Raw genomic sequence first — 13,693 nt, 5'->3', positions numbered from 1 at the left:
AACTTGGGTTCCACAGTCCCATTGGAGTGATTCTAAAAAACAGTGTAATTAAAGAATGACCAGGCAGATTGTTTTTTAAAATGCACATTTCTAAGTCCTACCACTCCTGCAACTGTATTCCTTATTTTATGCTTTGAGAAACCCTGCTTTAGGGAATATTTATTTATTTATTTATCTATTTATCTATCTATCTATCTATTTATTTATTTATAGCTGCATTGGGTCTTTGTTGCTGCACGCAGGCTTCCTCTAGTTGTGGCGAGCGGCGGCTACTCTTCGTTGCGGTGCGCGGGCTTCTCATTGCGGTGGCTTCTCTTGTTGTGGAGCACGGGCTCTGGGTGCGTGGGCTTCAGTAGTTGTGGCACACGGGCTTCAGTAGTTGTGGCACGTGGGCTCTAGAGCGCAGGTTCAATAGTTGTGGCGCGTGGGCTTAGTTGCTCCGTGGCATGTGGGATCTTCCTGGACCAGGGCTGGAACCCATGTCCCCTGCGTTGACAGGTGGATTCTTTTTTTTTTTTTTTTAATTTATTTATTTATTTATTTATTTATGGCTGTGTTGGGTCTTCGTTTCTGTGCGAGGGCTTTCTCCAGTTGCGGCAAGTGGGGGCCGCTCTTCATCGCGGTGCGCGGGCCTCTCACTATCGTGGCCTCTCTTGTTGCGGGGCACAGGCTCCAGACGCGCAGGCTCAGTAACTGTGGCTCACGGGCCCAGTTGCTCTGCAGCATGTGGGATCTTCCCAGACCAGGGCTCGAACCCGTGTCCCCTGCATTGGCAGGCGGATTCTCAACCACTGCGCCACCAGGGAAGCCCGACAGGTGGATTCTTAACAACTGTGCCACCAGGGATGTCCCTAGTGGACTTAATAGGTGAAAAAAATGTTGATTAAAAAAATGTGATTTTGGGTTTTTTTTTTCTGAAAGATGCTTTAATGTCCCATGTCTGTCTCATTAGGTGTGAAGATATGTGATGTATATAATGCTGTCATGGATGTGGTTAAAAAGCAGAAGCCAGAGCTGCTGAACAAAATTACCAAAAACCTTGGGTAAGATGCTATGATATACGTTGTCACTCTGAGTCAGTTTTCATGACTGGCAGTCAGGCAAAATATTCTTAGATGATTCAACCAATATTTATGGACTATTAAACTTCACTGTGTGCCAGACACATTATGTTATCAGAGAATGTGAGAAATACTTGAGTTCTACTCCCAGGGTTAGGGTGGAGATTTTTCCAGACCAATGTAGTAGATGCTAATAGTGTTCCAGCCTTAAATTACAAATGTGAGGAGACATTACATACTATATTTCCTTTCTTAGAACACCTCAGCTCATATTTGCAAATTAAGTACTCTGAGATATCCTACTATTTAAATTCTTTTTTCAATTTTTATTTAATCCAGTGTTTCTCAAATGTATTTGACCACTGAACACCTAGAAATACCTAATAACATCCTACAGAACCAAAGACATTTGAGAAGCAAAAGCTCTAGGCAGTCTCCTTAGATAGAAGCTAGTTGGGGTATATAGTTTATATCTGGACTTCTCTGATGGACAAGAGGAAATATATTGACCTATACCAAGTCTTGGCCTAGGTGACTTAATGAAGCCAGTTATCAGCATTCTACTAAATATAATAAGTGTTATATGCAGTACTTAATTAGAAAGTCATTTTCAACATATTAACCCAAAGACTGTCCTCAGATCTTCTTTAACTGACTGATCAGCAGGGGCAAATCACTCATCACGTTTGCTTGCCTTATCTTGAAAATTGAAATAGGATCTATTGTACTTGACTCAGGTTAGAGGTCTTTTAGCCTATTGCTGAAGTTTCTCTTCATTCCTTTTTTAGGTTTGGAATGGGCATTGAATTCCGTGAAGGCTCTTTAGTAATTAATAGTAAAAATCAGTACAAACTGAAGAAAGGTGAGTTTTACATGCATGCAATAGAAAAATAACCTTTTTGAAAATTTTCTTTTAGCTTTGTCTCCCTCTATTCTGTATAAAATCACACTTCTCCATCCTTTCACAGTCATTGACTCATTCCTGTTTTGCTCTTTCAGGAATGGTTTTCAGCATCAATTTGGGATTCTCAGACCTGACTAACAAGGAAGGGAAGAAACCGGAAGAGAAAACCTATGCCCTGTTCATTGGTGACACAGTGCTTGTGGATGAGGTATGTACTGCTTCTTCCACTGTGAGTGCTCGTGAACTGACTTTGGAAGCACATTTTTACCCTATGGTTCCCCCCCCCTTTTTTTAATTGAAATTTATAATTTATAATTTTATGTTTTATAATATATTTATAATATATGTATAATATGACTTATAATATTTATATGTATAATATATGTATAATATGATTTATAATATTATGTTAGTCTCAGATGTACAGCAAAGTATTCAGTTATATATTATTTTTAGATTATTTTCCATTATAAATTATTATAAGTTACTGCATATAGTTCCGTGTGCTACATAGTAAATCCTTATTTACTCTGGTTTATTGCTTATCTATTTTATGTGGGTTTTTGTTTTTATATTTGTTAAATGCTAGCTAAGGGGAAGGAGAGATCCCTATGATAGCCTAATACCACTAGGGATAGAGATTGTTTAAGCCAAACCCTTTGTTACATTGTGGCTTGATTATGATAATGTCAGGAACTGATTCTAATAATGGAACTGATTTTTTTTTTAGTGATGGCTTTATTGAGCTACAGTTTACATACCATACAATTAAAGTGTACAATTTAGTGATTTTTAGTATATTCACAGTTACGCAACTATCACCACAGTCTAATTTTAGAACATTTTCATCACCTCAGAAAGAAACCCTGTGCGCATTAGCAGTCACTCCCCATTTCCCCCTCAGGCCTAGGCACTGACTTTCTGTCTCTAAGGATTTGCCTTTTCTGGATATTTGGGGTCTTTTTGTGACTGGTTTCTTTCACTTAGCAGGAACTGATTCTTAATAATAGCAAATATTTCAGCGCTCGTATTGTAAGCTAAGCATGTTTATGCATTAATTCATTGAATCCTTATAATAACCCTATGAAGTAAATACTCTTATCCAAGTATGCAGATAAAGAAACTGTGGCACTGAGAAGTATAAGTAACTTGCCTAATGTCACCGAGCTGGAAAGTGATTGAGCCAGGTTTCAAGTCAAGCCTGTATTCTTAATCATGATCCCAGTGTTGCCTCCCAAATTGTAGTTCCTAATGTGCGTTTCAGAAGATAACTGGTTTTATTTGTTGTCAAAGATTTTTTAGTACCAGAAGGTTCAAAGCATGGCCCAGCTATTTACTGGTTTGAAAGTGAAAGTGTTTCACTTAAATGCTCTTACAGATGTCTAACTTCCTCCTTGTATTCCAGGATGGCCCAGCTACCATTCTCACTTCTGTGAAGAAGAAAGTGAAGAACGTGGGGATTTTTCTAAAGGTAGGAAGAAGATAAATGAGTGGTATAGGAAGTTTGATACAGTGAAGAAGATAAACAATATTGGCTAAAATAATTAAGACCTGAATTTCTGATTATGATTTTTTTTTCCCCCATAGAATGAGGATGAGGAAGAAGAGGAAGAGGAGAAAGATGAGGCTGAGGACCTGTTGGGAAGAGGTTCCCGAGCAGCATTACTTACAGAAAGAACACGAGTAAGTTTATTAAGCTTACTGTATTACTTTGATGGTTCACAGGTTCTGATAACTTGGGTTTTCCCTTCTCTAGAATGAGATGACTGCAGAAGAAAAGCGAAGAGCACATCAAAAAGAACTGGCGGCTCAACTCAATGAGGAAGCAAAGAGGCGATTGACTGAACAGAAGGGGGAACAGCAGATTCAGAAGTAAGAGTTTGCATGGGGTAGTAAGATGGTTTTAGGGTTATATGTGATTTGCAGAAATTTCTCAAAAACATTTTATTCCCACTCCAGAGCTCGTAAATCTAATGTGTCCTATAAAAACCCGTCTTTGATGCCTAAGGAACCACATATTCGGGAAATGAAGATCTATATTGATAAGAAATACGAGACTGTAATAATGCCTGTGTTTGGCATTGCGACGCCTTTTCACATTGCCACAATAAAGGTACTAACGTTGAGTCAAGCTCCATCCAAACAGTGTCTTAAAATAGATGACTCTCCTGCTTATCATAGATGACTGTCCTGTCTGCATCGTCTCTCACACTCTGCTCCTTCTGATTCTGCCTTTCCCACGTTACTGACTTTCCCCCTCTCCCTAATCTCCTGCTGTCATTTTCCTTCCTTTCCAGTTTGCACTTTGGAGAAAGTTAAGTGATCTAGTCTAGAAACATAATTTTCCTATTTCTCTTTGAACTTTGAGAATTTTTTAACCTGTTTTCATAAATGTGGCACATAGAAAGAACTTTGAGAACTCAGTGATTCTTTTGGAAACACACATTTGGTCATATAAAAAAATAGGCTAAATATGTAGTTTATTAGTTTTAGATTAAGGATTACAAGCTAGGTTTAGCAGCTTGTAACTACTAACTTAATTTTAGCATCTCTATAGCTACTGATCTTTATCTAGGAAAGAAATCTGTTTATTTTGCTAATGCTTTTCCTTTCTTTGGACAGAATATAAGTATGTCCGTGGAAGGAGATTATACTTACTTGCGAATCAACTTCTATTGCCCAGGCAGTGCTCTGGGCAGGAATGAGGGCAACATCTTTCCTAACCCAGAAGCCACTTTTGTCAAGGAAATGTGAGTTCCCAGGAAAACAACCATCCCCAAATGCCTGTTGGCAGAAGCGCTACCCTCAGAAACATTTCGTTCTCTGTGCTGTGTTCTCCCCCATTCTAGTGAATGGCAGCACCTTCCTCAGTGGCACTTGATTAGGTTCACCTTGCTAACTTTGTACTGTTTTGAGGATGGAACCTAATTTAAATCCTCGTGAAGATATTTTATCCTCACTATATACATATTTGGTGATAAAATCTCAAATGTGTACCACATTGGAGTCTATTCATTCTTGAGGTGGAATAGGATAATTTGGGGAAGTTTATGCTGGATTGGAAATATATGTGTGATTCCCCCACCCAATGGATTAGTCATTTATAATATTCTGTGTTTAAGAGAGAAGAAAAGGAGGTTTTTTCAGCTTTCCAGACATTGTTTCACCATTCAGTAGTACCTTTTTCTCCTAAAAGATATTAAACCAGTTATAAAACATAATAATGGGTGCAGGTTACCTGGCGTGATAAAGAAACTCACATAAGTGCTTCCCCTTTTCTGCAGTACATACCGAGCTTCAAATATGAAGGCACCTGGAGAACAGACAGTACCAGCCTTGAACCTTCAGAATGCTTTCCGAATTATAAAAGAAGTGCAGAAGCGTTACAAGACTCGGGAAGCAGAAGAAAAAGAGAAGGAGGTGAACCTGAACACCAACAAAGCACCTTTGTGCAAAAGGACACATGTGGGTTTTGGGGACATGGAAAGATACGTGAAAATTCACATTGATTTTCATTCTGCTTAGGGCATTGTGAAACAAGACTCACTGGTGATCAATCTAAACCGGAGTAATCCCAAACTGAAAGATCTGTACATTCGCCCGAATATTGCCCAAAAGAGGATGCAAGGCTCACTGGAGGCCCATGTCAATGGTATGGATGATCTCTCATGTGCCTGGGCTTTGTCTTCAGGGGCACATTTGTAGGAATGACAGATCAGATAATATAGTAGGGCAAGGAAGTGCTTGGAGGAATCTACTTTGACATCGCTGTATGGCCAGAAGGAAAGGAAAGCTCTGTACCTTACTGGCATTTCCTCTGACCCTGTTCAAATCAGCCAGAAAAGATTCAGTACCTTCTGGCCTAACCTGATGATGTTCCTTGGTACTTAGCTGCTTCCTTACTCCCCCCCAGGTTTTCGCTTCACGTCTGTCCGAGGAGACAAAGTGGATATTCTATACAATAACATCAAGCATGCTTTGTTCCAGCCGTGTGATGGGGAAATGATTATTGTTTTGCACTTTCACCTCAAGGTATATCTTTTTATCAGCTAGCTGTGAGCTCTTGGGCAAGATCTTTCTATCTCCTCTTTCCCTTGAAATAGTGATGAAAAATATCACCTATCACATAAGGTCATCAGGAGGATTGAATCAAATAATGCTTATAAAGTCCACGGTGCCTGACATCTAGAAGGTGCTAAGTGTGTTTGTTCCTTTGGTGTGATTATATAATGACCTCTGAAACGTATAAGGTCTTCTCCAAATTCCTGTTTCTGAAATAGAAAATTTTTGCTTTAGACAATTTATTACCAACATAATCTCCAAAGTCCATTCTAATAAATAGGAGTGCTTTTAAAAATTTATACTCTTTCATATTCCCAGATGTCATTATTGATGATGACACCAGGGATGGTTTAACTGTTTTTACATAAATGCTGTGGTTTCCAGTGTAGATATTTTAATATTTTCATGTTTTGTTATCTTGCTTGTCTGTTGTGTAGACTTCTTTGTGGAAGAAGTCTTATGACTTCTTTCTTGTTCTTTCTGCTTTATGCCCTCAGAATGCCATCATGTTTGGGAAGAAGCGGCACACAGATGTGCAGTTCTACACAGAAGTTGGGGAGATCACCACAGACTTGGGGAAACATCAGCATATGCATGACCGAGATGACCTCTATGCTGAGCAGGTGAAATTTGGTTTTGCAGGGGAGTGAGGTAGGATGCAGTCCAGATCTGAGTTCAGTAATTGTTATATTTTATAAACAACACCTAAAACTATCTGCAGAACTTTCTCAAGTATCTGCTGGCATGGTGTAATGCTATGGCTTATGGATTAGACTTAAGTTGCAGGCTCAGCTCTACAGTTAATGTTATGGTGACCTGTAATAAAGTATCTGTGTTAGTATCATAGTTATCAGAATTAAGGACTACAAAAGCACTTCATGCTTTTTGAAGGGATTACTGTTAACAAGTCAAGTGATAACTATAGTTAATTCGTGATTTTTTTCCTCTGCAGATGGAACGAGAAATGAGGCACAAACTGAAAACAGCCTTTAAAAATTTCATTGAGAAAGTAGAGGCTCTAACTAAGGAGGAACTGGAATTTGAAGTGCCTTTTAGGGACTTGGGGTAATGTATCTCCTCCTCTTTTCGGCCTTTAGAAAAATTAGTTATTCTTCCTTTAATAATAATTTAACGTGACATATCATGTCCTTTTTCCTATGGACATCCATTCCCTCTTGGAAATGTTTAAGGGCTGGGGTGAATGGCTAAGACTGAGAGGCTCCCTCTGGAAATGAGTTTCCAGCAAGCATGCTGGAGTTGTGTTTGGAATGGGAAAAGGAAAGAAGCCTGTTGTGGCAGCAGCAGTTTCTCTTGCAATGAGCCCCATCTTAGGTGAGTTTCTTGCTGTCTTTCAGATTCAATGGCGCTCCCTATAGGAGTACCTGCCTCCTCCAGCCCACTAGTAGTGCGCTGGTAAATGCTACAGAGTGGGTGAGTATTTCTGACCTCTTTTTAGGAAAACAAGTGTTAGAGAAAAGAAAGCAAGAGGGTAGACATTTTGAAAACTAGGTCCTTATTTCTTTGGATTTTCATTTGTGATGCTTACTTAGATATAAAACTTACTGAACAAATGATTTTTAAAAGTCTTTTTAGTTTTTAAAGATAGTTTCTTTACATAATTTCCTTAAATGTATTCTCCTTGAGGAAAGATTTTGATCTTGCAGATCCTTTCACTGGGGCTTCTTGGTATCTTGTATTTAGTCTTTGTCCCAATAAACAAACAAAAAAACAGTTTAGTTATCCTTTGTGTAGTGATTTTTAGATCCTGAAAGTGTTTGAAAATGCTAGTGCTTTGTGGGAAGTATTTTTATGAAAATAATCCTGTTCTTTCCTGACAGCCACCTTTTGTGGTGACGTTGGATGAAGTGGAGCTGATTCACTTTGAGCGAGTCCAGTTTCACCTGAAGAACTTTGACATGGTAATCGTCTACAAGGACTACAGCAAGAAAGTGACAATGATCAATGCCATTCCTGTTGCCTCTCTTGACCCCATCAAGGAATGGTTGAAGTAAGTAGACCTGCCAGCAATCTCACACTTAGCGCATGAACATTGTACCATAGAATATGAGTGTGGTATGTCGTACATAAAATCTGCTGGTGTACTTAGTGAAACTGCCTTTGGGTTGTTATCAACCAGGACTCGAAAACTTGGGATCTGTTAGACATAGAGCCACTTTTTCCTGAATACCCAACAGTAGTTGATGGATATAGGAAAATCAAAATCTGAGATCTTTTTTGACTCTACTTGATGGATGTATAAAAAGATCCATACACATGTAATAATTTATTTACAAAAAGTGGGGGATATTTCTTTCTAGTTCTCTATTTTTACTAAAAGATGAGATAGAATATATTTTTATTTTAGCCTTTGACATTCATATACTCACACTTCAGCTAAAAGAATTCCTCATAGAAGTACCGGAACCCTGATTAAAAGGGAGATGTCACTACATAGGTAAAGGGTGAGGCATGTGTAGCCATGAGTATAGATTGCTCTGCCCTCCTCCCTGCCTCCACTTATCTGTGAAGGGGAGGCACTATAAATATAAATCTCCTCTTAAGAAATGGGTTGAGAGAGCTTAGAGATAGACTGTGAGAAAGATACAAATTTATAGTTAATATGAGGATTTTCCTAAGAAACATGTTCAGGTAAGTGATATGGTATCACAAATATTTATTAAATTTGTATGACTTTTTAAAATCAGCTTTATTGAGGTACAATTTACATGTAATAAAATTCATCAATTTAAGTATATGATTTGATGTGTTCCAACAAACGTGTACAGTCTTGTATCTACCATCATAATCAGGACATAGAATATTTCCTTTACTCACAGAAGTTCCTCATACCCCTTTATAATAGTCAGTCCCCTCCCTTCAACCCTGTCACTGGTTTCTGCCACTATATATTTTGCTTCGTCTAGAATTTCACATAAATTGAATCGTACAAGTACGTAATCTTTTGTATCTTTCATCCTTCACTTGGCATAATGCTCTTGAAATTGATTCAAGTTCTGCACATCATTACTATATTCCTTTTTATTACTGAATAGTATTCCACTGTATATACTAGAGAGTCCATAGTTTATTTACCCATCTACCAGTTAATAGACATTTGGGTTGTTTCCCTTTGGGGGTCTTATGAATAGCTGCTATAAATGTTATGTACAGGTCTTTGTATGGACATATGTTTTCATTTCTCTTGGATAAATGACCTAAGAGTGGGATTGCTGTGTCATATGTTTTATGGTTAAGTGTATGTTTAACTTGATGAGAAACTACCAAATCGTTTGCCAGAGTGGCTGGAACACCTGCAGTATGTGAGAGTTATAGTTGCTCCACATCCTCACCAACACTTGGTGCTGTCAGTCTTTTCAGTATTAGCCATTGTGGTGGGTGGCTGTCTCACTGTGGTTTCAGTTTGCATTTCCAAGATTACTGATGATTTTTAGCATCTTTTCTTATGCTTATGTGTCATTCTATACTTTTAATAAAGTATATTCATGTTTTTTGCCCATGTTAAAAATCACATTGCTTGTCTTATTACTGAGTTTTGAGAATTTTTTAGGCTGGATACAAGTCCCTCATCGAATATAGGTTTTGCATATATTTTCTTCCAGTAGTTTCTGTGCCTTCTCATTTTCTTAAAATGTCTTTTAAAGACCAAAAGTGTAAATTTTTCATGAAATATGTTTGATCAACTTTTTTCTCTTGTAATTTCTGCTCTTTATGTCTTATCTAATAAATTTTGCCTAACCCAAAGTCATAAAAATTTTCTGTTCTCTTCTAGAGTTCCATAGATTTAGGTCTTATATTTAGGTCTATGATCCATTTTGAGTTAATTTTTTTTACTGTGGTATAAGAATCAAGGTTCATACTTTGCATATTATGTAGCCAATTATTCTAGTTATCATTTGTTGGAAAGATTATCCCTTACCCATTGAATTACCTTGGCATCTTTGTTTAAAAAACAAAAGGAATATGTAAGAGAGGGATCTAATTCTGACTGTATTCTGTTCTATTGGTTTATTTGTGTCCTTACACTGATACTGTACTGTTGTGAATATTGTAGCTTTATAGTAAATCTTGAAATCAGGTAGTGTAAGTCTTCCCATCTAGCTCCTTTTCAAAGTTGGCTGTTATTATTTTGGCTATTCTACATTAATTCTGGAATCAACTTGTATCTTTCAACAAACTGGTTTATTTTGTCTAAGTTTATCAGTTCTACTATTTGTGCAATCATATATCCCCTTTCATTCCTAATGTTGATAATTTGCTCTTTTTGTTAGTCAGTCTGGTTAGAGGTTTATTGATTTTTTATTTTTTGATTTTTTTTTTCCCCATCATTATGAAATGTCCTTTCTTATTTCTGGTAACATTCCTTGTTTTGAAATCTACACAGTGTGATATTACTATAGACTTCTAGCTTTATTTTGGTTAGAGTTTGTATGGTGTGTCTTTTTTTCCGTCCTTATACTTTTAACTTACATTACTTTATATTTAAAGTGATTTACTTGGAGACACCATATATTTGGGTCTTACTTTTTTTAATCCATTCTGAGAATGTCTACCTTTTAATGGGATTGCTAAAAACAGGCCATTTACATTTAATATAATTATTAGCATGGCTGGGTTTAAATCTGCCATATTTTTTTCTTTTTTTTTTTAAAAAGAAGGTCAATTTATCTATCTACCTACCTACATACCTGCTTTGGGTCTTAGTTGCTGCACTCCAGATCTTCATTGCAGCGTCTTCGTTGCGGCATGCGGGACTTGCGTTGCAGCACGTGGCCTTCTCTTTAGTTGTGGTGCACAGGCTCAGTAGTTGGGGCATGCAGCCTCAGTAGTTGCAGTGCACTGGCTTAGTTGCTCCACGGCATGTGGGATCTTAGTTCCCTGACCAGGGATCGAACCCGCATCCCCTGCATTGGAAGGCGGATTCTTAACCCCTGGACCACCAGTAAACGTACCATCTTGCTGTTTGTTTTCCTATCTGTTCTTGTTGCTTTTCTCCTCTTTTGATGCCTTCTTTTAGATTAATTTTATGATTTTTTTTAAAGATTTTTTTGATGTGGACCAATTTTAAAGTCTTTATTGAACTTGTTACAGTATTGCTTCTGTTTTATGTTTTGGTTTTTTGGCTGCAAGGCATGTGGGGTCTTAGCTCCCTGACCAGGGATGGAACCCGTACCTCCTGCATTGGAAGGTGAAGTCTTAACCACTGGACCGCCAGGGAAGTCCCTAGATTAATTTTATGATTCTTTATGATTATCTTCCTAGTTCACTGATTAGCTCTACACGTCTTTGTTTTACTTTATGATGATTACTGTAAGGTTTACATATACATCTTTAACTTATCACAGTCTGCATTCAGATAATATACCACGTCTGTTAGAAGGTTGTTATGCTTCCATTTCTCTTCTTCTATCCTTTCTGCTATTATTAATCATCCATTTTACTTCTAATATACTGTGAATTCCACAATTTATTGTTATTATTTTAGCTTCTAAACAGCTATCCTTTAATTTACAAAATGAGTAGGGGAAAGTCTTTTATATTTACTCACATATTTACCATTCCTGATGCTGTTCATTCCATTGTGTAGTTCCACAGGGATTTTTTAGTCCTGTGCTGCTTTTTATGCAATGTTTGAAAACTGTCATTCCATATTTTGTTTGGTTTTCTGGTTGTTTAAGGTGCAAATGTAAACCTAGTCCTTGTCACTCCCATCATGACTAGAAGCAGAAGTTTCAGTGTTCATGATTGTGCCCATAATGGCTTTATGCTAGTCTCTCACACAGGTTTTATGCTGAAGGTTTCTTGTTGTGTCCTTACTATTATTGTTTTTTGGTTTTCTTTTCTCTTCTTTCCCACCCACTTTTATTCTGTGCTCCTCAGTAGACGTGAATAAATGTCATTTGAGCATTTCTTAACACAAGGCACTTTAAATACTAAAAAAAGGTGCTCTCTCGTGAGGGCTAGTGCTCTGGGAGACCAGACATCAGATGTTTGGGTACGTTGTGGTGGCACAGTGCAAAGAATACCTGCTCCCAAGTATGCAGAGGGTATCTGCTCTTTAGAGATGCTAATGACCAAGATGACACGGGATGTTCTCACAAAGTATAGAGGATTGATTTTGACTTTATAATGTTATTTTTCCCAGTTCTTGTGACCTAAAGTACACAGAAGGAGTACAGTCCCTCAACTGGACTAAAATTATGAAGACCATTGTTGATGACCCTGAGGGCTTCTTTGAACAAGGTGGCTGGTCTTTCCTGGAACCTGAGGGTGAGGTGCGTGAGTGTGGGGTTTCTTTTCTGGTACATAGTGTTGCCCATTATCATTTGGGCGGTGAGGAGAATGCCATATAAGTAGTACATAAGGGACCAGATCAAACGGGAGAAGCTCTGAACACAACTTGGTATTGTTGTTTCTCCAAGTTAGTTTTACAGGTAAATGATAAATTAATTGGGCATTGGTAGCCACTGACAAGATTTGAGATTACAAAAACTGTTCCTTCAAAGAATTTCTTAGTATTGGGAGAAAATTCTTCAGGTCATCTTGCAAAAATTGTTTTCTAAAAAATGGTCCTCCTACCTCTGCATAGTGCGTTATTACCAAGAGTATGTCTGTGGTTAATTTTCCTGGGTAAAGAAGGATGAAGTGACTCTTTAAGAAATATGAATGAGATATTTAGGGTATCTAATGATTGTACCTTATAGTAATTTTAATTAAGTCTTTTTAGGTCACTCAGGGGTTTGGGTGTTTTTGTTTCATTTTTTCATGTAAAATAGAAATAATGCTGGTGTGCTAAGAGGGTTGAATTAATTCATTAAATTAATAAAGTAAATGTTTAAAAAAAAAAAAGGAAAACACCCAGTGTATAGTATTATGCTCTCTCTAATTCACCAGGGGAGTGATGCTGAGGAAGGGGATTCTGAGTCTGAAATCGAAGATGAGACTTTTAATCCTTCAGAGGATGACTACGAGGAAGAGGAGGAGGACAGTGATGAAGATTACTCCTCAGAAGCTGAAGAATCAGGTTGGTCTTCATAGGAAATCGTGTTCATGACTTCTTAACCTGATGTCATTTCTGGAGGCTTTAGAAGGGAAGAATTTTATCATTCCGTTCCATTCCTGTCTAATAAATCATGCTTAATCAATGTTATTCCAGATTATTCCAAGGAATCATTGGGCAGTGAAGAAGAGAGTGGAAAGGATTGGGATGAACTGGAGGAAGAAGCCCGAAAAGGTAGATTTGTTGTTGTTGTTTTATTTTTTTTGAGGCACAGGTTTCAATATTTTGAGATATTATTTGCCTAATAAGAGTAACATAAGAACAATATAAAAGTGATGTGGAGCCACAGCTACAACTTCATTGACCAGAGAAGAAAATGAGGTCTGGAGTGTGTCCATATTCTCCAGGTGGCACAACTCTGCCGACTTGGATGCTTTTTTCATCTGCTCAACCCCCCGGTGGGCCCTTAGCCATGATAGTCTTGTAAGGCTCCAAAATTAAGGCTGTTTGGTCTCCAAATCTAAGTCCTATAATAGTCTAGCTTTCTGGGCCTCTTCCAGGTTAGGAATGTTTTTGTAGTACTAGTTTTAATTACTCTGAAACCAAATGCCAAATGTAAATGAAAGATGAAAAGGAAAGTACTCTACT

At 37.7% G+C, this 13,693-nt stretch overlaps 1 protein-coding gene across 1 annotated transcript in view; it reads left to right on the top strand.

The window, feature by feature from the left end:
* SUPT16H (SPT16 homolog, facilitates chromatin remodeling subunit) overlaps window positions 1-13,693 on the top strand; it is a 34,669-nt gene that overhangs the window by 19,395 nt on the left and 1,581 nt on the right. Inside the window, exons 8-25 of the mRNA XM_059913801.1 lie at window positions 953-1,043; window positions 1,850-1,923; window positions 2,061-2,173; window positions 3,371-3,436; window positions 3,553-3,648; window positions 3,722-3,837; window positions 3,925-4,078; window positions 4,588-4,715; window positions 5,250-5,385; window positions 5,491-5,617; window positions 5,879-5,997; window positions 6,525-6,650; window positions 6,980-7,092; window positions 7,383-7,458; window positions 7,866-8,035; window positions 12,191-12,320; window positions 12,940-13,069; window positions 13,202-13,279. Of these exons, the coding sequence (XP_059769784.1) occupies window positions 953-1,043; window positions 1,850-1,923; window positions 2,061-2,173; window positions 3,371-3,436; window positions 3,553-3,648; window positions 3,722-3,837; window positions 3,925-4,078; window positions 4,588-4,715; window positions 5,250-5,385; window positions 5,491-5,617; window positions 5,879-5,997; window positions 6,525-6,650; window positions 6,980-7,092; window positions 7,383-7,458; window positions 7,866-8,035; window positions 12,191-12,320; window positions 12,940-13,069; window positions 13,202-13,279 (2,043 nt within the window). The remainder of the gene's footprint in view (window positions 1-952; window positions 1,044-1,849; window positions 1,924-2,060; window positions 2,174-3,370; window positions 3,437-3,552; window positions 3,649-3,721; window positions 3,838-3,924; window positions 4,079-4,587; window positions 4,716-5,249; window positions 5,386-5,490; window positions 5,618-5,878; window positions 5,998-6,524; window positions 6,651-6,979; window positions 7,093-7,382; window positions 7,459-7,865; window positions 8,036-12,190; window positions 12,321-12,939; window positions 13,070-13,201; window positions 13,280-13,693) is intronic.

Source organism: Balaenoptera ricei, chromosome 2, assembly GCF_028023285.1.
Source record: "Balaenoptera ricei isolate mBalRic1 chromosome 2, mBalRic1.hap2, whole genome shotgun sequence".
Taxonomy (NCBI): Eukaryota; Metazoa; Chordata; class Mammalia; order Artiodactyla; family Balaenopteridae; genus Balaenoptera; species Balaenoptera ricei.
This window is presented reverse-complemented; position numbering and strand designations above follow the sequence as displayed.